The sequence below is a fragment of the Catharus ustulatus genome, chromosome 1 (genome assembly GCF_009819885.2).
Source record: "Catharus ustulatus isolate bCatUst1 chromosome 1, bCatUst1.pri.v2, whole genome shotgun sequence".
NCBI lineage: Eukaryota > Metazoa > Chordata > Aves > Passeriformes > Turdidae > Catharus > Catharus ustulatus.
This window is the reverse complement of record NC_046221.1, coordinates 69,948-84,874: the sequence shown is the minus strand read 5'-3', so window position 1 is coordinate 84,874 and position 14,927 is coordinate 69,948. Positions and strand designations below refer to the sequence as shown.

Here is a 14,927-nt window from a genome sequence, read left to right as displayed (position 1 = left end):
GTTCGTTCCCTTCGCTTCCACATGTTGTCCCTCCCTGTTCCCAGCTCCGGCCTCCCGCTGCTTCTCTCTTGTCCAGAGGGGTTAGCTCTCGTCTCTTATGCTGGAAATGCTGCCAGCAAATGTTTCTGTGTGCTGCCTGCCAGTTCCCTGGGGAAAGGGCCTGGAAATGCAGTGCGGGAGGAGCAGTGGGAGCAGGGGAAAACCACTGCTCGCCTGCTGCATTTTCTAATGGGAAAACATCTCTGCGAGGTTCTGAGCACTGTGTCACTGCTGAAGTTGCCCCCTCCCCCTTCCCCGTGCCCCAGAATTTCCCATCCCTGATGTAGAGGAGGAGAGGCTGCAGCACTACCACGGAAAACTGAGATGTGTTTTTCAATTTGCCTCCTGCTTATCTCTGCTGTTTGGACAGAGAGGTTTAAAAAGCTGGATTTTCTGTCCCCGCAGAGTAAACAGACAGAGCCCGGCAGCACAAACTATTTCTGGCTTATCAGTGGAGGAATGCAGCAGCTGAGGCTGAGTGCGAGTGGGCCGTCAGGAAGGCCCTGAAGGGGCCCCCTCCCCACTCCGCGCTATTAGAAGTGTGAGAGCCCAGCAGGACTCAGAGGGGAGAGTTGGAGAAAAAGGCAGAAAAGGGAAAGAAAGAGGAAGAGAGAGAGTGAGAGAGGCTGAGCAGACCCTGATGGCTACAGATGAAGTTACAGGAGGGGCTCGCAAAGCTACGAAAAGCAAACTTTTTGAGTTTCTGGTCCATGGGGTGGTGAGTCGGGAAAGTTAGTGAGCTGGCTGGCTCTGAATAGAGGGATGAGTGGAAACTGGAGGTTCTGTGCTGGGCTGGATGGGCTCCTGCAGTGTGCGCCTGGGGCACTGGTAGCTGCCTGACCAGGAGAACACCGGGGTCTGTGGAGCTCCCAGCCTATGCACTGATTCAGGGATTATACAGGCTTGCGTCTGGGGGGATGTGTGCTGTGCTTTTTGCTGTGATTCTCCATGAATGGTGAATAGCATGCTTTTCAGCCTGATCATGGGGCAGAATCTGCACTGGATCTAACCCAAATGGGCTTGTAGGACACTTTGTTCTGTAATCAAACTTGTGTTTTGAGAAACAATTCTGACGAGAGCCTGGTGAAGCCTTGGGGTGCTGCCTCTGGTTCTTGTCTCCAGTCTTGGCTCGTTATGTATCCTCTGGCTACTTAACAGGTGACTTTCAGGGGCTTGAAGAGATTAGCTCTGCAGATCTGTAGCAGTCTATGGAAACTCACCCACTAGAGAATTTCAGGGTGCCATGCTTAATTAAACCAATCCTTCAGGTCTCTAAAAATGTTCCAGCTTTTGTTTAAGAATCAGGTCTTCGATCTCCATTTAAGGGGAAATGCTCACCCTGTTTTGCTGCCATTGGAAACGTTCTTTAAATGACTCTAGCGTCTGAGAACAGTCACCATTTATAACATTTGGATTTCTAGCATTGATACACACATTTAACTGAAATAAGGCTGTTAAAGAGCCCCAAGGAATGTGGTATTGTTTGGATACTAATAGTCCTGAGTGCTTCTTTCTTAAAGGATTCTGAAACCTCCTGTGACACCTTTTTGAAGACATCTGATGGGGGCTCTTGTAGACAGATCATAGAAACCTGTGGGGCTCATGGGAGACTTCTGAGTAGTCTCCATGATTCAGGCTTACTCCGGATGTGTAGGATCTTGCTTGTGTCCTTTAGATCTAAGATATGGTGGGACTGGCCGGAGGTGGCATTCTGTGTTGGTGAGAGCTGCGAAGAGGTGATGTGCTGCCAGTGTACAGAAGCAGGCTGCGCAAGATTGGCAGCTGTTTGGGGCTGACAGAGGGTGGGTATGCAGGTGGCAGCAGTGGTTGTGTTGTGGACATGTGGGTTTGTCAGGGTGGTCTAGGTTGTGATGGCTGTATCTGAGCACAACCAGAACCAGGTTGGGAGGGTGGCAGATGGAATTATTTTGCCTTTTCTAAGTTTCCCTTGGCATTTGCACACCAGTGCTCTTCCTTTCGTATCAAGAAGAGCAGCAAAAATAGTTATGTGAATTTGCTTATTCCACATCTAGCTGGCCTTCGTGTGAAAGCAGCATGCAGGGCTCTTACGCCTGGGAAATTTTAAATTTATACTGGAATGCATATAGCAGAACTAATTTCCATTCCTTTTTGGATGCCAGGAAAGTCTGCCTTTTCTGCCCTGGGAGTTTTGTTGCTAGTGGCATCTTACTTGAATATATGTATTAGCGTGGAATATCTGTATGTAACTTCCTGCTTCTTGTTGCTGAGGCTGGAGCTTCTTGGCTGTTGTTCTGATGCCTGAATGCCTCTTGCATGACCCTCTCCTTTCCTTCATTATCATCTCCTTTAGTTCTGCTTTGGTACCTGGTTTGTTCTTTCCTTTAGTTTTTTGACCATCTCAGGTTCATTTTGATCAAAACATGGGTTGGGGTAATCACTCTTCCATTACTTAAAAAAGATGAAAAGAAGTTATAACTTCATTTATCTCTCCATGCCTTGTATCCTGCCAAATAAGAGAATGTACCATGCCAGCCATTACCTTGAGTTCACCTAGTGCTGACTCCTCTGTTTTATTACTACCCAAGGTATGTCAGCCCCTGAATTAATTCCTTGAAAAATCAAGTTGCATAGCGAACTTTAGTGGAATTTCTTGGAGTCAGATTCTACTCTAATTTCAGGGAGCAATCTCTTCTTCAAATGACTAATTCCCAAAAAAAAGGGGGGAGAAGCAAACAAAGATAGAATGTTGTGAGAAATCTTTTTTGCTTTGTTGACACTTAAATGAACAGGATAATTCTGCAGTATTTCCTAAGGGCAGTTAGCTCTTGGATTCACTTGATCTTTCTGGAAACATATGTTCCTTTGCTAAGGTCACTTTGCCCTTTGCTCTTGTGCACCTGATCGTGCTTTTGTGCTTTTCCATATTGCCAACTTAGATGATGTCTTCTTCCTCATTTTTCCCAGGCAGAAAGGATCCTCCTGAAAGGTGAAATCTCTCAAAAGTTAAAACTCTCAAAAGAGACCCTTCATTCTCTCCTACTCAAGACCTTGATAGTTTGTTACACCTCTGGTTAGCAGTCAGGCTTTTAGAAGGTTAAATTTCTTTCAGGTATTTGTTTTTACTGTGCTTTTACTCCTGTTCAGTTTCATCAGTGTCTTGTACATCATTTTTGTGGGAAGAATTTTTTTCCCCCCAAAGGCTTCATCCTGTACTTGCTCTTTTTTGTTGTTTTTGTTGTTCCTCTCTTTTTGTAGTATTTGCATGGACCAATATGGCTTTAATCACCACATTTATGTTTATTATCTTTTTATCAATGCATTTTCTGCTGTCCAGTAGTACATTTCAGGCAGTCTTTATGACATTTCTCTAGGTGTCCAGCTGTTGCCTTATATTTTGTTGAACAAGTTACTAGTCTTGCTGCTGGTCATTCCTTTCCTCAGTTTCCTCTATCCTCTGGTCCCTACCATAGGCCTCATTGCTGGCTGGGACCCTTAAATGGATCCTGCCTGTGTCTCCCTCTCCTGCTTTTTTCTTTGTTTCTTTCTCTCTTTTTTTTTTCCTTACTCAAACAGGAATCTGCCTGTTTAGTCTTGAGAAGGTCTGTGGTGCTGGTCTTGTCAAAGTTCTTGTCCAGACATCTGTCCTCTTGTGACTCAACTACAGGAACCTTCACTTGGTGCCTTGTGCTGGCAACCTTGGCTGTGTCATCTGCACACAAGAACCTGCTGAGAGGTTCATTTTCTTCTCCTGTAGTTCTGACCTTTTTAATCTGCTCCTGTGTCCTTTTCCCGTTCCTACTTTATCTTCCTTCCAAAGCCAATCTTCTTGCCTTTTATCCACCAGATACCCCTGTAAAGGTCTATGTGCCTTTCTGGAGTCATAGCTGTATTTACAATGTACTTGCTGTCAGTTCAAATCACCTTCTTTTTCCCATAGTGATCTTACTCTTTGTCCTCTTTGCTATGCTTAGGAAGCTCTCTGTGGCAATGTAAGTCCTTATCTGTATTTATTTTCTGCTAAAACGTGTTATTTCATAGTTCCTGCTAATCTCTACAGTTTAATATTAGTTACACTCCAAGATTGCTAATTCATACAAACCTGTGTATCACTGATGTGACCCCTTTGCTTATCCTCTGTACTCTTTTTGTTGGCTATCTACCTCTCAAATTTGGTCATAGGATTTTATGGTAAATACATAAACTGTCTTATATGAAATGGCATTTACAACAGTGAAAGAAGAGTATCAGAGTATGCCAGCAGGGTAACAAATATTTAATATATACAATAAATAACTTGTCAGTGTTAGAATAGACTAAACAACAGGTCTGATGAGTATGGAGGATCTGTAACAGGGTTTATCAGTGATTTGAAAAAAGGGGTAAGCAGTGAATTTAATAAATGAGTTTTGCATCCTCTGATATATTGTGGGTTTAAATGAAATGTCACCATTCAGGAGAAATACTTGGATGTCTTGTGAGCTGCCTAGTGTTTAACTAATATGGAATCATGTAAACTGTTAGCCTGATTGGGAAGTGGGGCAGGGAATAATGCAGAAGAGTTAATCCATGGCATTGGAATTGTAAATCCATGGCATATACTTTGAGAATGTTTTTCTGGTTTTGGTAATCTGTATGAGTAACAAGCCAGCTCGGAGGGCATTGCTTAGTGAGAGACCTCTGAAGGCTTCATCAGTAAGGGAATAGTGGTATTTTTGGTTTTATTTATAATATTTAAGTATAGTGACTGATTATGTAAGTTGTAAATTCTCTGTCATTGGAGGCTCTTAGGTACTGGTTAAAGAAGTAACATCTATCAGAGATGATAGAGATGCTGGTGACACTTCCTTGAGATGAAGAAGAACTGCATGACCTCAAGGACTCATATTTCAGTATATTATAAAAATGATGGAGGTTTTATTAGAAGAACAACTAAAGATATTTTCCCAAAATTGAATGGTGGTCTGTTTTAGTTTTAATTGAATAAAAGTGACTGCTTTTCCCAGCCAGTCACAGGGTTGTAAGGATCACTGCTGGTAATAGTGAGGTAAAGAGAGCATGGCCAAGTTTGAAAACAGTAGAGCTTTGCTAATGAAAAATATCCTGATAATTTTTCCTTTGTCGTGGGTATAAATACTGTCTTGTCAGAGCATAAGCCAGCTGACAGTAGAATGGCTAGAAAAGAGCCTCATGAACTGTTTGTTTTGGACAGTTTGTTCCACTTTCTACCACAGAGCTCCCTGCGTGGTTCTCCGTGCAAGGGCATCCTCAGGGAACAGGGTCTGGCATGGAGGCACTGGTTTGCTGTGTGCACGTTCCCTGTTGTGGTAAACAAGGAGGTATTTGGGGCGACTAGGGCAGCCTGAAGGAATCAAGGGACCTTACAGCAAGGAATTTGATTGGGAAGGTAGTTGCAAGGGACAGCTATGGTGAAAACCTTATACAATGTTCAACTGTTTGAGCAAGCTGCTGGTAGAGACTGAAGGTTTGTCCTTTTCTAGCCGTGGAATGGTTTCAGGCTGTCAGATAGAGAAAGGTTCATAAATAATGAAGAAAATAAAATCATATTAATGCTAGTCAAGGCTTTAATTGTGATCAATGTGATTTTTGTGCCATATGGGCTTGTTAAACAAATTTGAGTTGTTGGTTGAGAAAACTTGGATTTGCTGATGCATGTAGGTATGTGGATAAAATGGATCTGTGAGATGTTTGAATTGCTCTTCTCTTTCTAAAAAAACAAAAAAAACCCAACTGTAGGAATATGAAAATAGTCAGGATTGTTTAGTTCAGTATCCTGCGTAGAATGGGGGCAGTGAAAGGCAGCATGGAAGTACAGGATCAAGGCAAAGACTTAGTGATTGTTCATAAGAATACTCTGATTTGGAGCTTTGGAGCTTTCTGGCCCAAAGCTGCCCTCTGTGTAGTGCCTCTGTGTGGATTTTATTTATGGAGGTTAGTCTATTGGTGTCTTCCTGAACTCTTCTAGACTTCTAGCAGTCAGTGTTTTGTGTCAGGAATTTTTTCAGCTTATCTTGTGTAAGGAATTACCTGATCTGCCAACTGTTGTTTGATTATTGTAAGGGAAGAGACAACGAGCTCTTGACTAGCTTCTTCTCTGTCCAGCCTAGTCATGGTGCTGGTGAGCTCTCTTGTTCCTCTCCCTCCCAAAGCCATCCTTTTCAAGAGGCACATTCTGATAGTTCTTCACAAAAAATCCCTTCCATACATTTGATCACAGCAGTGGTATGATCAGATCTGTTAAAGCTGGTGGAACTCAAAGCTGGTCTGTAAGATTTATTTGTTTCAATTCAAAAGACTTTTTTTGGGTTGGTTTTTTTTTGGGTGGCATCCAAGAGCTCCACTTGAGCTTGGTGGCAGATTATTCTGAGCTGTGAGCAGACACACACGAAATAGAACTGAACTTCATTTCATGTTCCAATTCACAGTTCTGCAAGTGGGATGTATTCTAAGTTAAAGACTTCTGGATTGTTGTGAACATTATTAAAATGTGTGACACCTGGAACACTTGGACTTACAGACTGAGAACTTTTGGGAGATGGCAGAAAGTGAATATGGCAGGAAGCAAGAATTGTGATACTGATGTTGCAGCTTACTAAGCCTTTAAATGATTCATAGACATTAAAAAAGCGAACTCAGGAAGTAACATCTATAATTGTAAGGAGCAGAGAAACCTTGTACCTTGTTTTATGTGTTATACTTCTAAGAGTCCATTTTGAAACAACACATCCATTTGGGAAACCGTTTGTGCAGTCAGAAACTTGTTGCCATCACACAGTATCAATATAGTGTAAATGTCTTAAAGGTTCCAGGTACTTCTAGTTACTCATTCTTACTTCCAGACAGCATGAGGTATCACGTTTATGCCCTATAGAAATCATAGAATTGGAACGGTTTAGAATGGAATACGTTTTGATTGTAAGGGACCTTAAAGATCATTTTGTCCCACCCCTCTGCTGTGGGCAGGGACACCTTCCACTAGACCAGATTGCTCCAAGCTCCATCCAACCTGGCTTTGAACACTTCCAGGGATGAGGCAGCCACAACCTGGGCCTCATGACCCTCATAAGTAAAGAATTTTCTTCTAATCTAGATCTACTGTCTGTCAATGTGAAACCCTTCTCTCTTGTTCTGTCACTCCAGGCCCTTGTAAACAGTCTCTCTCCATCTTTCTTGGAGGCTCCTTTTTAGTTAAGAAATACGCTGTTTGTGTACTTGGTGGTGGTGGTTATTCTCAGAATCTGTCAGTGTCCCTGTTAACAGGAAGCTGGTGGCTGTTCTTCACAAACCAGCCATAAGAGCCTCCTGTGTGGTGCTGAGGTGGATGGAGTCTGTCAGGACAGGAGATTGCTGTAAGTGCAGCTCAGCACTCAGCTGCAATGCAGCAACTCCTGGCTCTCTGTTCAGTCTCTTTCTGAGTCCTCTTGTGGGTGTTTTTGCTTTACTTTTCTTGACACTTTCTTTTACTTTCACCTGTCAGTTCTCCAGGTTATTTTCCTCTTACTGGTATGTCCAGACAGGATTCCTTTTTTCTGCTTCTGTGTTTTGGCTGTGATGCACATCCCCTGATAAAAGACTCAGAGGTAAAAGAATGTGGAAAAACACTGCTGTAATGTTGTCTTGTTACTGCTGTCAGACAGAAGTTCACTTAAGGATGACAAAGAGGACTGAGGCAGAGCTCTGATGTGACAGGATGTTCAGGCAAGGAAGACAGCAGACAAGCCAAATGTGGCTTTGGAAACTGGTCAGTGGAAGGCAATGAGGAGCTGTGGCAGCAGGTGTTGGGGGTGGTGTTCTGCTGCACTGGCAGTATGCTCAGGCTTGAACAGCTGTAGCCAGAGCAGTGATGGGCTGTGGACATGTACACAGGCCGTCAGCAGAACTGGGGACCAGGACATGCATGAAATAGTGCTCGTGTGCCTTCGTGCACTGTACTGTCTTTGCCCTGCTGGTGTGCCTCACCTCTGCTCTGCCCTCTGCTTCACCTTCTCAGAGCTGTGAGAGTGGTCCCTTCAGCTGGGGACAGGCTGAGTCTTCCTCATTTCCTATGGCCCACAGTGGTTTTGCCCTCTGTCCAGTGAGGTGTTTGTGCAGATTAATACTTGTAGTGGAATCAATGAAGGTAAAAAGGAGATTGGACTGTGGGTACAAACAGAGATGAGTCAGGAATGGTGGTCTCAGGTAGATGATTTCCCAGGAAGGAGGATGTGTCAGTGCTGTTTTCCACTGCAGTATTTCCCATGGATGCTTCTTGTTTAAGACAGATTCCATGTGAGGAAGAGGGGGAGAGACAGATACTAACCTCTGGATAGATGCACCTTCAAGATTTCTTTCAAAAACCATAATGATATTGGAATATTCTTTAGTATGAAGACTTTTTTGTTTAATGTGAAAAATTTGATGTATTGTCCCTCACTGTCCTGTCTCACACATGTGTTTGAGAGCAAAATAAGCTTTTAGTTACGGTGAGATACTGCTTGTATGTTCTTCTATAAAAGTTTAAATAGATAAAACATTTCTGTATCTTGGGAGTCTGGTGGGCTTGCAGCAGGAAGACAGTTGCACAGTTGCATAGTGAGTAATATTTTTATCTGAGTGATATCGGAGGTAGGAACATGAGAACAGAGGCAGAGGAATGAGGCGGTCAAGGATGAGACCGAATATGCTTTTGCTAGAGCTGCCTCTATTAATGTTTGTTATTTCTCTATGTTTCTCTATTTTAGTGCTTAACAAAGGAAGCTGAAGGAAGTTCAAAGACATAAGACCAAGACTGAGAGTAGATTTAGCTTGCTGACCTTGTTCTTCAAACCCTAGGTTGTCCTTTAGAGAAGCACCAAAGTGGCCTTCAGTTTTATCCATGTGGCCAGTCAGTCTCTGTGAGATGGCTGTGCCCAGGATCTGGGCTCCTCTGAATGACTGTCAGATGTCCCCAGCTGACTGACAAGCAGCAGCTGGCCCAGTGGTCTGCCTTTTGCTGGAAGGAGGCCACAATGTGTGGCTTGACAGATGACAGATCTTAAATGCAGGCTTGAGAGAGACGCATTTTCTGGGCCATTTCTTTCTGCTGACTCTGCCTGGGTCAGAGGGTAGGGGTGCATACACAGTAACAGAAAGCACTGTTTATGAGATAAAGATGAAATAAACTTTAAAAAATAATTATATATGTTGACTGTGTACTAAATATTGTCTTCCCATCCCGACTGAACTAGCTTGCATACCCTCAGGGCTGCACGCATCTCACTTGGGGATCTGGTAGTATATTTCTCCCAAGTACTTTCTCAATAGTCTGCAACTATTGAATCAAGTATGTCTCCCATGTTGTCAGCAGCCCTTTGGAAGAGGGTTTCGCAGGCTGATACCCACGGTGTGACAAACTCACCCCTCCAGTGGTCTGTGAGCCTGACCCCTCTGCTGATGGCCAGGATTCATATTCTAGCAGGGGCAGTGAAGAGTCAATACCTGACTGTCCTGCCCAGGCCACACGTGATTCTGTGGAGCTCTGGCAAATGCCCCTTTAGATCGCCTTGGATCACCTCTTTCCAGATGAAAAGTCACAATATATTTACCTTTACTTCCATGGATGCAGTTTCATATGTTAAGAATTTCTGTGCCGTTCATTGTCCTTGTTTCAGCTCTGCTCTGCCCTCACTGAGCTGCAGGAGCCAGAGCTGCAGACAGACCTTCACTTGTGGACACATCATAGCCATGGCACACTGATATCCTCTGTTCCCTCCGCTCCTATTTCTTATTTCTTTATGACTTTTTTTGACCTCTAGTAACCAGCAAACGAATATTTTTCTGGAAGTGTCTGTTTAAACAAGATTTGGTTCTGCTGGAGAGCAACCAGCTTAGGGCCCATCGCTTTGTCTGTGATTCTTGGATTGTTTTTTCCCCTTTTGTAAGTCAGTTCAATATGTATTGAACTGCATTTGCATCTTCCTTTTAAGTGTTTATTCTGTCTCATAAAGTCTTTCTGCAGTTCTTGAAGCTGATCTTCATCCTTGCCAGCATGAATAACTTAGCATTACCAACAAACTTTTTCACTTCCTTGCTTTTTTCCCTGGCTTTTTTTGGTTCTTTTTCCCCCCCCAGGTTGTTTTAAATGTGCCAAAAAGGAGGAGTCTCCGCAGATTTTACATGTGCCTTTCTTTTATTTTCAGAACCAATTGCTTTTGCCTCATTTCTATCCTTTAACCAATTGTTTATCCATAATGGATGCCATTGCCTCTTGGTTTCCTTAAAAGACTTTGTAGAGAGATTTGGCTTTCGAAGGCCTTTTGTTGTATGGTTGTTCTTATTCTCATCCTGGTTCAGACGCCTCAGGAGTGTGTGTGGCTGTATTTTTGCATATATGTGGACATACACATATTGATTGTTCTCAGTATGAGACTGTTCATCTCTCTGTTTTGAATTGCATTTTACAGGCAGTAATTATTTTATTGGTGTTTTTCCTCGATGACTATAAACTTTTAGAATTCAGAATTGGGTTTACTGTGTGTCTTGTGCAGCATTAAGTTTGTGATTTGAACCAGTCTCTCTCAAGAGCATGCAGAAGTCAACATAAATGCCAGGGCTTTAGAATGCCTGCAGGGGCTGCTGAGAAACTAACACATCCATTTCTTTTTTAAAATTAATTTATTTTAAAGACTTGATCAGAGACATGACCTTTTTCTTAGGGGATTTCTGTTGCATTATGAACTTACACTGCTCTCTGGTGTAGGGAAAGTAGAAGGCTCTTAATGGGAAATGTTTCTCCTGGTGTTTAGCCTCAGCTGGTTTGTGTCTCCCAGCTGATCAGAGCTGCCTGCTTGGCAGCTGTGGGAGCGTGCTCACAGCTCTGAGCAGCACGGGAGCTGCACCAGTTTGTGCTGCATGTCACTGCCATGGGCTGTTCTCCTTGAGCTGAAGGTAGTGTTAGTGTTCCCAGCTGTGACCTGCTCTGGATATGCTACTGACCACTGAGTGTTTTCCCAAGCCTAGTATTTCGCCTCTGTTTCCTTACCTGCTTTATCCCCAAGTGCCTCTTCATGACATCCAAGATACACCAGTCACAGAGTTCGTGTGCTTTGTGTTGCTTGCTTAGTGCTTCTCAGGATGGTCAAAACAGGGAACCTGTTGAGGCCAGTGTCGCATGATGTACAAATGTCTTGACAGCTGCAGAAACAGGAACCAAACTGGCTTTTCTTTCTGTTTCGCTTTTCCTCCAGCGCCCTGGGATGCCATCAGGAGCTCGAATGCCCCATCAGGGGGCTCCCATGGGTCCTCCAGGCCCCCAGTACGTCGGAAGCTCCTCTGTGCGACCTGGGATGCCCCAGACTGTGATGGAAACAACAAGAAAACGCACTGCACCACAGCAGGTCCAACAGCAGCAGGTGCAGCAGCAAGTGCAACAGCAGCAACAGGCCACTCAGAACCGAGCTAGGAGGTGAGTGTTCTGGAAAGAAAACACAGGAGGACAATTTGAGGAAGCAAAGATGCTACCTGTTTAGCAGTAGTTAAGAGCTTTAAGATCAAATGAGACAGAATAGAAGATCTATTCATTGTCAGTTTTTTAAGCAGGAGAAACACTGGTAAATTTTACTCTTGTTTTTTTTTTTGTTGTTTGTGAATGGTCTTTAACAAATCAACCTTTAGTAATGTCTAGTTTTGAAGTTACTCTGCTTTTACTTCATAGGTTTGTTAGGCCGTAAATCTGTTTAGCCTTTAAAATTAATGAACAGTTCTCTACTAATATAGTACAATTATTGTACTATTTGTTGCCTGTTCTCTTCTCTGTGTGTATATATATATAGTTGCTCTGATTTCGAACTGGCTAACATATTAGTTTGTAAATGGCACAAGTGGAAAAAACTTTGGTTTGTCATGTGAATACTTGTACTATGGTCACTCAGAAGAGTCGTCATAAAACTTGCAGTTTTCCCAAGTGTTTTTACATATAAAGTAAATAAACATGCACTGGAAATAATTTCATAAAATTAGAGGGATTTCTATAAGGCACTTTCTTTTTGAAATATGCCCACCTTGTACATTGCTGAATACATTCTCCCTTAAATAAGTTAACTAATTTCTTTTTGCATGTATTAGACCTCATCATTCTTGAGTGTTGAGTGTGATCTACACACTCATAGGGTGCAGTCATCTGTGTGGGCTACCTTTTGCAAAATCATTATAGATGTATATACAGCTTCAAGCAGTGTTCTGGTGGGAATCCAGCTGTAAGTAAAACGTGACTCTCTAAGCTCAGTTCTTCAGGAGCCCTGTTCTGTCTAGGTTATATACCTTGGATCAGCAAGCCAGATTTGGGAATGCTTGTGTCTGGGTTGCACCTGGAAAGGACACTGATCTTGAGAGTATTAACATATGACAATTGAAAAAGGTTAAACACGGAAGGAGTGTGTGTGAGTGCAGCACATGAGCACAAGCAGTGCATGTGCATCTTGGAGGCCTTGCCCAGCATCAGCCAAAATGCACATTCTGTAGCACGTCCCAGGAAGTTCTCCGGGGAACTGCATAAAATAATGACCGGCCTTCAGGTGCTAGGGTGGATATAAGCTGAAAAATTGCCTCTGCTGGATAATTGAGGTAAACTTTAGTCACTAACTACTTTCCAGGCAGCATTAAAGCACAGTATTTGCTAAAAGTTGGTGGCTTGACTCACAGAAAAAATTCCCCTCCCCTCTTCTTAACTTCAGTATTTCTAGTTTAGGACCCAGCTGTAATATCTACTGCCTTGAGTCCAGTTCACACCAGTGCTCCCTGGGTTCTCAGAGAGTTTCTCTGTTTCTTCTGCCATGCTTCCCTTCAGATAATGTGTTGAATATTTTTCCTTTTTTCATTTCCACATCCCTGTCAATTTCTCATTCTGTTTTTTTCAGGCACACTTTTCTGGCACTTTGGGTCCAGTTCTAGGGGTAAATGAGTTCCATGTTTTCTAGCATGGGCCAAGAAAGTTGCACTTGTCCTTTCTTGGCAGGTTTGGTGGAGACAAAAATCTCATTTCTGTAGCAAACTATTGAAGAACTGTTTGAGATCAAAGATGTTGGTTTTTTTTTTTTTTGTTTGTTTGTTTGTTTTTTTTTTCTTTTTATTTGCAAACCTGGGGGGTTGTTGCAGGTATATGCATATCCCGATCCCTTTGGGAGGCTGGGGCTTTCTCAGCCTCTCAGCCTTTACTTCCAGATTCTGTGAAGTATTTCAGTGCAGATTTGATTTTGTGAGCTGTGGAAGGTGTTGGAGTTTCACACTGTGTAACATTCCATTCCCATTATTCCTACACTTTTTAAAAAGGACATTGTTCACCGATTAAGTTGGGTGTAACTGAATTTTCCGCCCTCTGCACCTCCAGGCACAAAGAGTTCCTCAACCTTGGCTTATGTGGGGATAGGGAAGAGTCTTAAGAATCTAGTATTTCAGCCCTGGCTTATAAACAAACATAGGAAGAGAATATGCCACACCAACGTGCATGGAAACAGCTTTTATGTGGACACGGCTGATGACAGACTTCCTGTGTGAAGACAGTAAGGAGGGGTGTCCTTGTGACATGGCAGAGTGGCAGCAGGTGGTTTGCTTTCTCCCATTTGTCTGTCACAGATGGAGTGATTCATCTCCTGCTGAAGATAAAGGCCTCACAAATTAAAAAGATGAAGAATAGGACCTGAATTCCCTCTTGGCCCTATTAGAGAAAGCTGGGTGACAGGTTTGGTGGGCATGAACAGTTCTTAGAATCTGAAGACAGTCTTCCTGACAGTGCCATTTCTCAAACACATACACATATGTGCTTATGTACATGAGTACAAGTGTGTTTTTAAAAGCACAGCTATAGACATGTGCCTATGCATGAGTATGGACATAGTATGTATACACATTGCAGGAACACACACATCTTCCCATATGTGTGTTCATAAAGATGAATAAATGTGGAAATGTAAGGTCTTTTACCTTTGTCCATCACTCATGCAAATAAGTTACAGTAAAACAAGTATGTACATGAGGAAGGAAGGGTGTGCATATATGTGTGTTTTCATACATCATGTGAAATGCACACATATCTATGGGCATGCTTGAATAAAAGCGTGTTGTCTGTTTGAACAAGTTGCCATGCTGTTTGCAGGCGCTGGCCCGCTCCGATGTGCCCACGCACAGGTGTGTCTGTGCTCGCCACACATGACACTGTCCCCTGCACACTCCTCTGGACCTAGAAGCAGTGTGTGCACATGCACTTGCATACACTGCCACCCTGCACCACAGACGCTTTATCAAAGAACTTACAGACTTCTTTCCAGGATGCATAACAGACAGCCCTGATTTGTTCTTACCTAACTGCCTCCCCAGGCTGCTGAGAGAAGGGGTACGAGGTCCTGGGCATGGGTGAGACTCTTTTGCTGATGCATGCACAGCTGTGCACCAGCATGTGGAGATGTCAGGATAATTTAGCAGGTGGCCTCGTTACTCCTAGATCTGTCACCATGGTAACGTGTTTTTTTCTTTAAAAAATGTACAGTGCCAAGAGGAGGAAGATGGCTGACAAAATTCTCCCTCAGAGGGTGAGTCGCTTTCATTTCCTATTCCCTTCACAATCAGTTCAGCATCTTAGTGCAATTAGAGGAATTTTAGAAAATTGTTTCACTTTTTGTTTAAAAATCTAATTAAAAAGTAAGTAGGCAGTGGGTGAAAGTCTGGAGAGGTAGGTTGGGGCTGGGCTGGGGGCTGGGAGTGTGGAGCAGCCCGGCCTGTGCGGCCTCGTGCCTGGGTTAGCCGAGCCAGCACTGCCGCTTGCTGGAGGGACCGTGGTGCTGGGCTGCCACTCGGCACCGCCACCTCGGGTCTCCACAATGCTTCTGATCCATTCTTGAGCCTGGCCAAAACCTGCTCCAGAGTGTGACTGTACCTGA

The 14,927-nt window shown here is 43.4% G+C and overlaps 1 protein-coding gene across 1 annotated transcript in view; it reads left to right on the top strand.

Moving 5' to 3' along the window:
• The first annotated feature begins 582 nt into the window (after window positions 1-582).
• SMARCD3 (SWI/SNF related, matrix associated, actin dependent regulator of chromatin, subfamily d, member 3) overlaps window positions 583-14,927 on the top strand; it is a 48,096-nt gene continuing 33,751 nt past the window's right edge. Inside the window, 3 exon segments of the mRNA XM_033065649.2 lie at window positions 583-757; window positions 11,244-11,461; window positions 14,537-14,579. Coding sequence (XP_032921540.1) covers window positions 680-757; window positions 11,244-11,461; window positions 14,537-14,579 — 339 coding nt within the window. The 5' untranslated portion in view covers window positions 583-679.